Source organism: Erythrolamprus reginae, chromosome 1 (genome assembly GCF_031021105.1).
Source record: "Erythrolamprus reginae isolate rEryReg1 chromosome 1, rEryReg1.hap1, whole genome shotgun sequence".
Classification (NCBI taxonomy): Eukaryota; Metazoa; Chordata; class Lepidosauria; order Squamata; family Dipsadidae; genus Erythrolamprus; species Erythrolamprus reginae.
Window position 1 is genome coordinate 282271217 of NC_091950.1, and position 15118 is coordinate 282286334.

Consider the following 15118-nt stretch of genomic DNA (forward strand, 5'->3'; position numbering starts at 1 on the left):
CTGGAAGCTTTGGGGGCTGTGATCTTGTGCTACTGAACTTGGATGATCTCGCACTATGGTACTTTGTGCCTCTGTTCTCTGTGAACATAGGCCTATACCAGATCCATGGCAAAAGGCGTTGCAAACAGAAGGAAGGAGATCCATGCAAAGCGGTTTGCCAGGGATCTCATGCAGGCCTTGGTTTGCAGAGAAAAGAGGTCTAAAGTTTTGTAGTATGAGATCATGTGAATCAGTAGCGTGAGATCTTGCGCTGATCTTCCGTGATCTTGCACTACTATAGGCTTCTGTTCTCTGTGAACACACTGAGGTAGCAAAAGAACAGACAGCTCACTAAATTGTTGCAAAGTGAGTCTCCGCAGGCCCAGTGACTGTGGAAACCCAGCCGGTGGGATAGGCAGAGTGAATGTTGCAATGCCTCTACAGTCTGTCACGGTGCTGCAGCATTTGTAACTTCGCCACTGTATTGTAAGTACTTGAGGGTTATGTCATAACTTTGAACAGTCACTAAGTGAACTGTCATATCTCAAGGATAACACCTGTATTATTCTACATTTAGTTATAGCAAGTGTCTTTATAAATAAATCTTAAAAGCCTTTCTTTCCTCCCTCTCTTTTTTTAGTCAGTGGCAAAGACTGGACGATTGCTCATCACTCATGAAGCCCCTGTTACTGGAGGTTTTGCATCAGAAATTAGCTCCACGGTGCAGGTAATTCCTGAAATACTACATTTGTTGAGCTCTTTTCAGAAGAAACTCAATTTGGTTATTGAGTGGGATTTTCACAAAGGAAAAGAATATGTTTAAAAATATATATTTATGGGGAGGGAAATTATATTCCATCCCCAAAACCTACAACGTTGCTTTATTTTGATGAAATGGAGGTGCTTCTGGAAGAAAGAATGAAGAAAGCCAGTATATTAAGAGTAAATACTCCCCACAGATTCAGCCAAGACATGGAGGTAATCTCAGCTACCCAGCAAAAGCAAGCATCATTTGATGACATCATTTTATAATGTGTGAATGAAAACAGCAAAACCCACATGGGCAATCAAGATAAAGTGATCAATGACGTAGTGTCAGATGATGGGATCCTTTGGTTGAATAGCAAGACTTGAAGATCTTCCCACAGTATCAATTTATGACATGACTAGATTAAGTATCTTCGGCATGTAGCTGCTAATATTGCCATGCTGGAAAAGAAAATCCAAGCTGCAAAGATAGAATCACAGCAGGAACATAGAGTGTAGGAAGCATGAGCATGGGAAACTCAGCAGATTGAAAGATGAAATAAATCAACAATATTGATACATCTTCAGTATCAGCACATTGAACTGGACTAGTGTTAGACATTTTTCAGTTAGAAATTCATACTGTTGACTATTTAGGAGATAAACAATAGTGTTGCTCCCATAGTCAAGAGGAAAATAGTAATATTGGGTTGAATGCAGTCTATGAACAAACATTATCAATGAGGCTTTGAGGATACTCTTTTAATATGGTTATTGAACACATTGTAACTGATTCAAAAATAAAATATGGAAAGAGTATAGTGAAATGCTGCATGATGGAAGCTGCACCATCCAAGATACCTTATTATCCAAAATATTTCCTTACAAGCATTCTTAATACTAGAACCTAAAAATAGATCATGATAATGATAATTGCATTAATTATTGGAAAGCTACAGGAATTGATGTAAAATTGGTGTAAAGGGAAGCAGCAGAAGAAAAATCAGTAAAGGTTCTAACCAGCAAATCTGGTAAACAGTGGCTTGAAAGTGATCAGTTTATATACTAATGCCAAAGAAAACTAACCAAAATGTGCAAACTATTACACAGTACTTTGATATCACATGCTAACAAAATACAGGTAGTCCTCGACTTAAAAATCACAATTGAGCCCAACATTTCTGTTGTTAACTCAGACATTTGCTAAGTGAGTTTTGCCCCATTTTACAACTTGTTGTTAAGTAAATTACTGCAGTTGATTAAGTTAGTAACCTGGTTGTTAAGTGAATCTCGCTTCCCCATTGATTTTGCTTGTCAGAAGGTCACAAAAAGTGATCACATGACCGTGTGACACAGCAAAGACCATAAATATGAACCAGTTGACAAGCATCTGAATTTTGGTCGCATGATGGTGGCGAATGCTGCAAAGGGCGTAACTGTGAAAAACGATCATAAGACACATTTTTCAGCGGTATGGTAACTTTGGCAACTAAATGAACTGTTGTAAATTAAGGGTTACTTGTAATGCTGAAGTGCAGATTATAGTCATACATGGAAAGAACAATGGCAGATGCTTATGTTGGTTTTAAAAGAGACTGAGGAACACAGTGAGGGTTAGGGTTGAGAAAGCCAAAGAATAGTTTGTCTTTTTTTGTACCATAGACTGAAAGTCTGAATCATTTAACTGTAAACTAGCTTTTATATCATCGTATAAATTATATATTATTTGTATAAAGTTACATTTCAAGCATCATAGACCTTAATAGTAAAAATAGAGAAGACCAATGGCTAACCTGGCCCTGACTCTTATTAACCTTTCATAACACTCTGAAGACCTGGGCCAAGTGAAAGTGTTTTAGCTGGGATTTTTGCACTAGAAAATATCATTTACCTTGGGTGTCATGAGCTATTGTTTTAAATTTTTTAAAATAACTTGGCACACTACCTACACCTAGTGTTGTAAGCCACCCCAAGTCTACGGAGAGGGGCGGCATACAAATCTAATAAATAATAATAATAATAATAATAATAATAATAATAATAATAATAATAATAATACAGTCATTTCTGTGAGATGGATAATCATATAAATTAAACAAATAGATATTTGTAAGTGGTTGCTATACATTTTTGAATCTTTCAGTGTCATTTGATGACATCATTTTATGTATCCAACAATGTATCCAACAATGTTGGCAGATAGAGAAAGTTGGAGAACTTGCTCAAAAAGTGACAGAGAAAACCTTGGTATATTGAAACTATCTCTAAATCATCTTCTATTTCGCTTTACTTGTGGCGTTGTATTTTTAAAATCTGAATATTGTGATCTTTCAAAGTTACGTTTGCTACATTTTTAAAAAACTGATCAATTATATCGGTCATGTTTGCTTTTCAAAATTACATCATGTAATTTGATGTATAGGGGGGGGGAAACAATACTGTTCTGCTCTAATAATCATGAAAAAATGTTCTTGAGAACTTACTGTGCACTTGGCTTCATAGTGTTTATAAGCTTTAGGTTACAATCCTAAATTTATTACATCTGTTCTTTATAGCATTCTGTGGTAGTGGTAGAAAGCCATTGAAAACTGTAGATATTCTGTTCTATGAAAAATGTCGGGGGGGGGGGGGGCGCTCTACCAAATGCAGTGGCAGAGTTCCTGCAGATTTCCTTACCCAGTCCGCAGTGAGGTTAGGAATCATGTGGTCGAGGAATTTCTGGGAATCATATTGTTACTTATTCCCTGCCTTGGCCCAATAAGGACCAGGAAGAATATGAGCTCTCCACTTTTTTCCCCACTTATGTCAAATGGTCAAAAGGTAGAATACCATGAAAAATATCCACTATTCTTGGTTGTTGTTTTTTTGCTTGGTGCCAATTTCAGAGTAGAGTTTTGGACATCCTTTAGACAAGATGCTTTTATTAAAAATAAAAACAATCCATAGTGTTTAAGTAATACTTAAAAAGATAAGTGCTTTGCTGAGATAAATGCAAAGTGGAGTGGTTATTTATGTTTACATCTCTACAGGCAGCTGAAAGCAATTCCCAAAGTTGCTATGGAAGCCTGGATAAAGAGGTCCATTGAATTCATATATTATGAAGCATCTTTTTTAAAATTAAATTTAAAAGTCTTAAATCATAAGAGTTTGGGAAATGGTGTTTCCTGTTTCAAATTTTATTTCTTTCATCTTATAGTTTCTCCCTTTTCCTGTAGATAAATCATTGTCATTTTTCATACAGTATATAAAAATAAGATTTATTTGATGTGCGATGTACGAAGTGTATTCACAGAGGAATGTTGCTTTAGGCATGCAGAAGAACTGATCTTATTAATTTCTAACATATATTTACTTGACTGGGAAAGTAAGGTTTCAGCGTTAGATATGTTATGTGTCATGAATATAAAAGAAAAACAATTTTAAAAATATTTTTTTTTCTGGATGAAATGAGTAGGGAGAAAGCCAGAAGGTCTCTGAAATTGAAACTGTTTTTTTCTTTTTTTGCACATGGAATTAATAAAAGTCATATCAAGTCCAGTAAAAATAAATTACACATTTTCATATCATTATGTTGTCCAGATTGTGAGGAAGAAATAAGGCATCCTTATTTTGAAGAATGAAACTAAATTACAATTCTTGCAGTTTACCATTTGGATATTCTTTTGCATTTTATATACAGATTTGTGTTTAATGTCACCATATAATCAATGTGTATCTTGTCTGACCAAAGACACTGTTCATTTTATCTTTATTTCAAAATGACTAACTACTGCTAGGTTAAATGATATAAACATTGAGGTCAATTTTCTGTTTTATCTTTTTTGTCAATATAATTAATGGAAGACGATTTTGTTTAAGGTTGTAGTTTGAAACAAGAGGAGAATTATGTTTTATTTGTCTTCTAATTGTTTTGTTCTTTAGTAATATGAAAAAAAGAAACAATTTTATCTGATAGTTTAGTGTCGTGTTTTAGTTTTGAGCGCACTGAGCATGAATTTAAGCAGGGGGATCTCATTATATTTATAAAATTGCACGTGACAGCATTTTCTTATTGGCTGAGACATTTATCTCTTACCTTGTCACAATTCTTTTCATATTGACTAGATGGTTCATACTTACGTTTCTACAACCTATAGCCAAGACTGAAATTACTATGCTGTAAAAAAAGTTAATTCTTTGGTCCAGATGATGTATATTTGCATGCATCTTGTGTGGTTGTGCAGTAGAGCAAGAAATACTAGGTAATAAATACACATGTGTTCACACAGCATTTATATGCAGGTGCTAGATGTCAGCCCCACTTCTTGATTTCCTTTTATGTGGAGTTCTCTTTTATGTGGAGAAAATTAAAGCCGGAAGCAGTTGAATGCAGATAGGACTGACATATTGATTGTTAATTATACTGTTTGAATGACACAGAGTTTGAAGGATGAAATTTGAGATGCACTAGTTTCCAAATTTTCATTTTTCATTATAGGTAAACAGCCAGTATTAAGGTGCTCAGTAACGATAAGTTACCTTTATTATGTGCATGCAAGAATCTAGGCTTATGGGCTAAACTTGTACAATGATAAAACTCTTTTCCGAAATTATCATTTAAGTCCTTGGAAAACCAGTCAGACAAGCTTTGAGCCTATATTGTAATGGTAGCGTAGGAAAAGCACTCTCGTCCCTTATTGGGTTGGTCTTTTAGCTGTTTGCCTAATTAATTCCTAATTAGCAAAAGAACAGAATAACAGAATTGAAAGGGACATTGGCAGTCTTTTAGTCCAAGCTCATGCTCAAGCAGGAAGCCCTATATCAGTGATGGCGAACCAATGACACGCGTGTCAGCACTGACACGCGTAGCCATTTTCGGTGACACACAGCTGGAGAAACGGGGAGCTTTAGGGCAGCGGTCCCCAAACTATGGCCCACTGAGGCCATTTACCCGCCCCCCGGCAACGTACAAGATTTTACCATAAGCTCCCGAATCTCCCCTCCACTCTGCTGCTGAGCGTCTGGTGGCGGCAAGGAAGAAAGCCAGGGGGCGGGGAGGAAAGCACCCTATGGCAGAGCAGCAGCAGTTCCTCTCCCTGAAGGCGAGAAAGAAATTGGCCAATTGCAGGCCCGCTTTCCTCCCCGCCCCCTGGCTTTCCTCCTCCTCCAGATGCTCAGCTGCAGACCGTCTTGGTCCCTCCAGTGCCGCTTTTTTGCTTCTTCGCTGCCCCGCGTGAAGCCTGGAAGCCCTGCAAGAGCGGCTGGAGGGGGCCGTAAGCAAGCCATCAGGACCCCCGCGCACTAACTTGTTGACGGCCATGCCGCCCCGGATCGCAGGGAGGGGAGCTCTTCTCCCGCCAAGCGACGGCGAGGCCCTCCCAATGCTTGCCCGCCCAGGCCCCGCACTTGGAGCCGGGGCAACGGGCCTAGCCTCAGCTTACTTGGCCCCGGCGCGGCCGAAGCTTGGGGCGGAGTAGGCGGTGGCTGCTTCAGGCCCGCCCCCGAGCTGAGCTTCCTTTGGCTTCCTTCAAGGCAAAGCTGCAAAGCTCACCTGCTGCCTTGAAGGAAGCCAAAGGAAACTCAGCTCAATGAGGATCGGCTGTTGGTCTCTTCAAGCTGCTGCCGCCCACTGCGGAGATCCCTTCGCCCGAACAGGCGGCGGCGGGTTCAAGGGACCAACAGCCGGTCCTTTTCGGGGCTGCGTTGTTGCAGCGTCTGAGGCCGCCGCCGCCGCCTCCAGGCGAAGGGATCTCCGCAGTGGGCGACAGTGGCTTGAAGAGACCAACAGCCGATCCTCATTGAGCTTAGCTTCCTTTGGCTTCCTTCGAGGCAACAGGTGAGCTTTGCAGCTTTGCCTCGAAGGAAGCCAAAGGAACCTCAGCTCGGGGGCGGGCCTGAAGCAGCCGCCGCCTACTCCGCCCCGCGCTTCGGCTGCACTGGGCAGCTCTAGCGGGTGTGGGGCAGCAGGGCAAGCCACGAAGGTGGCGCAGCCAAACATGGGTCGAGCGGGAGGGCACTGAGTAGTAGCCGTGGGGCGGCGGTGGGGTGGTTGGCTGCAAGGTACCGGCGGCGGTTGTATGTATTGCAGGACGCCGTACATTGCTGAGCTGGGCATGGGGCTGGCACCTCTGTCCCAGCCCAGCCAGTGGGCCAGTGCCAGCAATGTACTGCGACTCGACATCGGTGCCACCGTCTTGGAGCTCCTGCTTGCAGCCGATTGCCCTGCGGCGTGTTGCAGGGCAGAAAAAAAAGAAGAGAGGAAGGAAGAGAGAAGAGAGAGAGAGAGAGAAAGCAAGAGAGAGGGAGAGAAAACAGAAGTGAGGGGGAGGGAATGTGAGAGAGAAAAATGAGAAAATGATGGAGGGAAAGAACGAGGGAGAGGGAAACAAAACAAATGAGAAAGAAGGAAAAAAGGGAGAGGGAAGAGAGAAGTGGAAAGGAGGGAAGGGGGGAGGGAGGGAAAGAGGAGAGGAAAGAAGGAGGGAGGGAGAGAAGGGAGAGAAAAGTGAACGAGAGGGAGAGAGAAAGGGAGGAAGAGAGGAAGGAAGGAAGAGATAAATATAAAGGGAGAGAGGGAGAGGGAGGGGAAGAGGGGAAGGAAGGAAAAGAGAAAGAGAAAAAAGTGGAAGGAAGAGAGAAGGAAAGAAAGGAAGAGAGAGAGTGAGAGAGAGCAAGAAAGAAAGAGTGAGAGATGAGAGAGGAAGGAAGAGAGTGAGAGTGTTTTTTTCTCAAGGTGACACACCACCCGAGTTATGCTCGGTTTTTTGGCGAATTTTGACACACCAAACTCAAAAGGTTGCCCATCACTGCCCTATATCATTTCAGATAAATGTTTGTCCAATCTTGTCTTAAAAGCCTCCAGTGTTGAAGCACCCACAACATCTAGAAACAGGTTGTTCTACTGATTAATTATTCTAACTGTCATGAAATTTCTCCTTAGTTCTAGGTTGGTTCTCTCCTTGCTTAGTATAGATTCATTGGGAAGAGAAATGTTGGTAGATCTACTGTTTGGCAACTCGGATTGTTTTACAAATTATGTTGTGTGGTCTTGTTGTCTTGACGCTATCCTCCTATTGATATTGCCCAGGACTGCATTGGCAACTGCAGCCCACTACTGGCTCATACTTAAGTGGTAGTCCGCTAGGATACCTAGAGCCCTCTCACAATTACTACTGTTGAGCCAGGTGCCACCTATTCTATACTTGTGCATTTGGGTTTTTTCTAAGTTTTTTCTAAGAACCTTCTTTTTTTCACCACTGAAGAATATCTTGTTGGATAGAACCCAATTTGTAAGTCTTTTGAGATTCTTCTGAACTTTGAGCCTGTCTCTAAAGTGTTGGTTATTCCCTTAGCTTGGTGTTAAATGCAGATTTGATGAGTTCCCCTTCTGTTTCATGTAGATCATTTATGAAGATGTTGAAGAGACCAAACCTAGAGGCACCCCGCTTCATGCTTCCCTCCATGTAGATGTAGTTCCATTGAGGACTATCTTATGAATACTTGATGTGATTACTTAGCCATCTACTCATTCTGTCAGTGAATGTGGTTAAATACTTACTTTGTATTTAGGAAAGAAACATAAAATTAATATGTAATATATGCCTGATAGAAAATTTATAGGAAAATTAGAGTACTATTTGGTAACAAAACTTTTATTTGTGGGGAATTTCAGAGAGATTTATTCCTGTGAAAAGTTTGCTATTGGGCACACATTTTATATATACAAACATATGTATATATAAAAGATCCAGATTTTGTTAGAGTTGAAGGAGGTGAGTAAAGGAAGGAAACTACTACATTTATTTCAGCCAGAATAAAAGCTTGGAAATGTTTGTTAATGGTAATATTTACCAAATTAATGGTAATATTTACCAAATGACAAAGATTTAAATATTGAACATACTCATTATATAAAAGTAGTTGATTTTTAAAAGCAAAAAGAGTACTTTTCTTCCTTAAAGAGAGCTTTCAAAGAACTAAAAAGCATATGAGTATGGAAAGGTTCAGTAATGTTTAGTTCATGGAAAAGATACATTGTTTTTAGGTCACGAAAAGAAATGAGTAAAATGTGAATAGATCTTTTTATTCAATTAATCTCAGAACAGTAATCCTTAAAGATATAGATTATAGTGTGAAAAACCAAATCAAATGGACTGTTACAAAGGATTTGTCAACTCTAAAATGTTCACACAAGCTAGTATATACTGTTTTTTAAAAAGGGATTTTATATAGCTGCTCAGTTGTTAAAGAATAGTATTCTAAATTTTGTGGAAAGGTATGTTTAAATTGTTATATCTTATTTTCTTTTTAAAAAATAATTTTTATTTATTTAGTTAGTTAAAAACAACATATAAACAAGACATACAAAAATATATAAAATACAAACGAAGTAAAAGCTAACCACTTGTACAGCTATTTCACTTTCAAATTTATTTACACTTTATAGTATTACTATATTAATTTAAACAATCACTATTACTTATTCAGTTCTCTAGTCAATGGATTGAATCTCCTATTATATATTCAACATCTGTTTCTTCTATTTTAGTTATATATACCTCTAATTGTTTACATAAGATATGAGAGCAAGAACATTTAAAGTTTATTTATAGTTCACCTTTTATAACGAAATTTGAAGTTTTTTGTTGTGATTTAACCACTTATACCATTTATCCAAGCATCATAGAATTCTGTCTCCTCCTCATGTACCTCCATTGTTAGTTTGCACATCTCAGAACAGGAATAGGGAATGTTGGCTCTTCTATAAGTAGCATGATTGTCTCAGGCATTCACGGAGTTGAAGTCCAGAGTCAACGTTCCCTACCCCTGTCTCAGAGCACTCCAAGATTTTTCTAATGACCATTGAGGATGTAGGGATAGTATCATTTTTCCAGCTCTGCATGTAAACAATCCTAGCGGCAATAGTAATATGAATTGCATACCGAAAATTTTGTGCCCATGCTATCATTGCCCCCCCAACCACTTCTTCCTCTAATTTATATTGAAATTGAAAGTTAAATAATTTTGAAATCATTTTTTCTTCTGGGCCAAATAATATTTTATTTAATCTTTGATCATTTTGGAATTCAAATTGTGCTATATCTTTATTGTACCGTGATTGTATTTGTAGGTAATGCCATAATCCAATTCTATTGCCACTGATTTAAGTTCTTGTTTCGTTTTAAGATTGTCTGGGTAACCAGGAGTTATTTTTACGTTACTAATTTTTCCTCATTCAATAAATTTGGGAGATAATTGCCTCTGTTGTCGATAACCATTTGGGAATTTTTTGATAATGCTCATTTTTAATTTTGAGCCAAATTTCTGACAGGAAGCCTCGTATATAGTGTCTTTGGAGGTAGACATGATTTTTGTATTCCCCCCCTCTCCCCACCATATAAAGACGTGCTAGCCAATTTGGTGGTTGAATCCTTCTAGTGTTAAAATCCTTTTATTTTTAAGTATATTTCAATCCTTCATCCAAATTAATACTGGAAATGATAAATTTCATGGTCGGGAAGTCCAAATCCATTTCTCCTTCTATTGTCATATCGTAATTTAGTTTTAATTGACACCTTTTTTTGGCCCATATAAATTTTAGAACCATTTTGTTCAGTTTAGTAAAAAAAACTTTTCCTTAATCTCATTGGAGCAATTTGGAATAAAAAATAATATTTTGGGTATAATGATCATTTTAATTACTGCTATTTTACCAGGCAATGATAGTTGTAGTTTTGCCCAAGTTTCCAAGTCTTTATGAATGTTCTGAATTAATTTAGTGTAGTTATCTTCTTTTAATGAGCTGCATTTTGATTATAGCTATTGGCCTAAATATTTTACCCTTTTTACCGTTTTGATACCTAGTATCCAAATTTCTAATTTGTTGTTCTGTTAATTTTTTCACTTATATTTTTATTTTTTTCTTTATTTATTTTAAGTCCCACCACGTTTCCAATTTTTTTAACATATTGAAATGGTCTCATCCTAAGAAACAGTAGATGCAAATGCTACCTTTGTCATGGAGAACTTTGTAAAAGCTTTACAGAAATGAAACCCTTTTTTCTCCACCAACATAGTAGTTTATGTGATGCATTAGGACACATATGCAAATCATCCTTACGAAGCCAGGCTCTAAATCTCTCTCTCTCTCACACACACAGGAACCAATAGCTTTGGCAGATAATTTAAATTCAACACTTAAAAATTCATTTTAGTTCAAGAGAGAGGGTACATTTTGACTTTGAAAACATTAATAGCTATTAAATTTGCTTTTGCATTAAAGCGTGTTGCATTCTTTAAACACATTTTTAAATACAGTCTAGACTTTGCCTTTGTTATAAGTTTCTATTTAGTTCATATTAAATAATCTTTTACCACCCTTGGCTATTCTGTAAGCTTGCATTAGTTTTATTGTAAATAACAACTTTTTTTCATATTGGTTCAAATTTTCAAACATTTTTCATAGTTGGTATTTGTAAACAGTTTGAAAATCAAGTTCTTAAAACTGATCAATTCTATACATTTTAAGAGAACACATTTGAAAAGGGTAGGTTTTCTTATTAAAAATCATTTTTGCCAATGTAGCTTATTGATATTACTGCTGTATAGGAAAAGTAACTTATAGTAATATCAAAGAAATGATGTGGGGAAGAAGCTAAGTAGAGAAAACCAATTAATGACAATATAAATTGAGTCTAAATAAATATGGTTTTAAGTTGATATGTAGGCTTCAATATATTCTAAAGATATTTTTTGTGGGGGGTTTTCTCCTTTATTTTAAACTTTTAGTATATGTAATGTCTTTGGTTAATAGTAAAGGCTTTAGAATTTATAGATCCTTTTGAAGGTCATTGCATTGATAACAGTGCTGTTTCATTAATTACCATAAACTAAACCATCTAAAACAGTGTTTGATGATTCTATAGAACAGTATTATTAATCATTGATAGCTAAACAAACCATGTGTTATTTTTGTACTTGTTGTTACCCAGTACAAACTAACCTAGCTTTTAAAGTATCTGCAACAATCACATATTTTGTCTTCATGAAAGGAATTAAGAACACATATTTTTGCATTATCTGCTACAATTTGAGGTGGTCATGTTTTTAAGCCCTAATGGAGCATTTCCAATATACTTGACTATGAATTAAATGTCTCAAACTTGAAATGATGTGTCCAGAATATTTCAGAAATTATTTTGTATTTACAGTATTCCGGTTACCCTATTTGGTTTGTCTGAATTTATAGTAGGAAACACATTTTAGTGTAGGATTTTACTTTTCACATGTTAATAACAAAGTCCTGGAAGGGTGCTTAGTAATTCAGTGCTAGCTGTATAAGCACAGATGTTTTTCTTTTTCTTTTCTTAGTCCCCTGTTGCATTCTTTTAAAAATAATCTCACCGTTAAGGATAGATTTACGCTATGTTTGGAATATAAGAAGAATACTGTATTTTTTTTCATGTGGAGTTAACTATTATCACAGTTTTGAATTATAACAGTAAGACAATATCAAATATTTATTCAAATTTAAACCATCTTCACATTTAAATAACATGTGCTAAGAATTAAGTGTATTAAATCAAGTGCTTTGTAACAAACGCCTTAGATATAAATAATTCCTAAAAGGATTATCACTTTTTCTTTAAGCATTTCTTTTCTGCTTCTGGAAACTAGCACAGAAAAATGTTATTCTACATTTTAAAATGTGTACATCTGAGTGGAAACTGTTCACCATTTTAACAAAAATTCAGTATATATTATCAGTTGAAATTGATCTATAATTATGTATTTGTATCTGTCAACCTGAAATGGAATATTCACCGATGGAGAGGATAAAGATTAGGGATTTGTCTCCCTAGGGTCTTTAAACACAAATACATACTTATTTAATTCTCCTTTATTGTTACATATGTAACCTATTTTTCTCAGCTTAAAAAAATGCGACAATTTTACAAATGAACTCAGACAATGAACAAATACTTGCATATACAGTATTTAAAATATACCTTCTAGAAAAATAAATGTAGGTTATGCTAAAGAAAAAAATGAAAACAAAAAATCCAAATGCATGTCATTATGCAGTGAGGAATTTAAAAAATTACCGAAAGCAATAAAAATGTACCATGTTTCTCCAAAAATAAGATCCTGTCTTGTATATTTTTTAAATCCTGAAATAAGCACTTGGCATTATTGTCATGCACTCAAAAGCCCGATTGTGTTTATTGTTAGGGGATGTCTTATTTGCCGGAAATAGGGTACTTGAATAGTAAAAGTAAACCATTGTAAAGTTTTCATTTTATTTTAATTGTTCACCTAACTTCAAGTGAGAAGAGTTATAATTTATTAGATCAGGAAAGCTAAAATACAGTGCAGTCCAAATAGAATACTAGAAACAGCTTGTGTGTGTGATAGTCCAAGGACAATTCAGATGGTGAGCTTGAAAAAAAGAAAATATTTTGAAAGCTCCATGCTTTTATTGGAAAGCTAAAATGTATGAATCCTAAATATGTAAAGTTTGGCTGCTCATCCACATGCAACCAAACTTTTCCTGTTCGGTATCGTCACACAAAGGAGCTATCTACAAGCCCAAGTTTCTGCATTTCATTCCTGGAAGGCCCCTTGGGTGGCTAGCACTGAATGGTGTATTATTAACAAGAGGCTAGTATCACATTTCATTTTTAAAATGTGCATGTTAGAATGCCGTGTGTGTATTATATCTATATAAAAAATAACCTTTCTTACAAGTGCTCTCAGGTTTAAACTGCATTTGGAAAAAAATGTGAAATACTTATGCCACTGTCTGCTGTTTAAATTGACACGCCTGTTGCAGTGTGCCGTGAACTCTGCTCTTCTATTGACATTTCACTGTAAGTCTCTGCTTAGTTTGTAAAATGTATAGCCAGTTTTCAGCTGGCTAATTTGTCCTGCGATGGTTACAATGATGTTATATGACTGTGATGGCAAACTTTTTCCCCCTCGGGTGCCGAAAGTGTGTGAATGCGCACTGTTGCACATGCACGAGTGCCCACACAATGTAATGCCCCTCCTGCATATCCTGCACCCTGCACATGCGTGCATGACCCACCTTGCAGGCACGCACGACCCCCCCTGTTTTTGCCTCACATCCCAAAACAGCGGTGGGAGTGGGGAAAAGCCTTGCGTGCCCAAACAGTGCTGGGGTGGAATCTCCAGAGATCTGGGAAGGCACGGGCTACAAAAAGTAAGGAGAAAGCATGAGCTTGTCTGAGCTCAAAATTAGCTGGCCTATGGGAGGCACTCGCACATGTGCAATGGAGCTGAGCTGGTCAACGGCTCACATGCTTGCAGAGAGGGCTTTGCCTGCCACAGGTTCACCATCATGGTTATATGAAAAAAGCAGATAAGCAGAATAGCATATCTAGTAGCATAGGATTTTGTTGAAATTATAACTAGACTCTTTGTGGCCTTGTAAATTCACTCTGACCGTTAATTGTTTTAAGTTTCATATTTCTCTACTTATATTATGCAATGGCATGAAAAGCATTGACATACTCCTTCTTATAAGCGTTAAGACTCAGCCATCACATATGTTGATTTCTATTTATTAGAAAACCTACCGATAAAATTTGCAGAAACAATGTAGACTGATCTGTCCTTTCCCTTGTATTTTATAAAAACCTTTTCCAAAGGAAATCTTTTCATTCATGAATGGGCATGTTTCGGACCAGCCCTATGCTCTGAAGTGGTTAGAGGAATATTTAATTTAATTTGGTTTATTTTGTTTTATCCCAACTTTATTAAATTTATAAAGAACTCAAAAGTGATGAATATGTCTAATACCCCTTCCTCCTGCTTTCTTCACAGCACCTGGGTTGTAAATCAGATAAAGGGATCATGTTTACAATATTTCATTTAGCTTTTTGTGCTCTAAGTAGGGGTCTGACTTTGAGAAGTGGTCACATGTTCAAGATTGACATTTTTTGAAGAAACTTGTTGGAATCAGAAAATTATTGTGGTTCTCATAGCTGGATCATTGTAAATTAGATTCTAGCTTTGGTATTATTCATGGTTTCAAACATGTTTGGGACTAGCAAAACAAATGCTGGAGAATTTAGTGCCAAAATACTAAATAGTTTTGGAAACAGCTATATGAAAGTTCTTATATACATGTATGCACTGCACACGGTCAGGCAGACAGCGATTTAGGTTTTTTTAAAATGCTTTTACTTTTTTCTGTTTAAAATTTTGAGTAATATTTTTATTTCCAATCATCTATTTGTCGGCAGGACTAGGCTGAGTTTCTTAGATTACAATTCCAGAGCCCAAAGTAGTGTTATATATATATATGTTAACTGTATTCAGAAAGCAATTTAAAAAGAAGCTAATAAATAGCGTATAACATTATACTTGCATTGATTGGTAAAAAAGTAAC

The 15118-nt window shown here is 36.8% G+C and overlaps 1 protein-coding gene across 1 annotated transcript in view; it reads left to right on the forward strand.

Annotated features, from left to right (window-relative positions):
• BCKDHB (branched chain keto acid dehydrogenase E1 subunit beta) overlaps positions 1-15118 on the forward strand; it is a 57882-nt gene that overhangs the window by 30442 nt on the left and 12322 nt on the right. The window contains exon 9 of the mRNA XM_070733100.1: positions 620-706. Coding sequence (XP_070589201.1) covers positions 620-706 — 87 coding nt within the window. The remainder of the gene's footprint in view (positions 1-619; positions 707-15118) is intronic.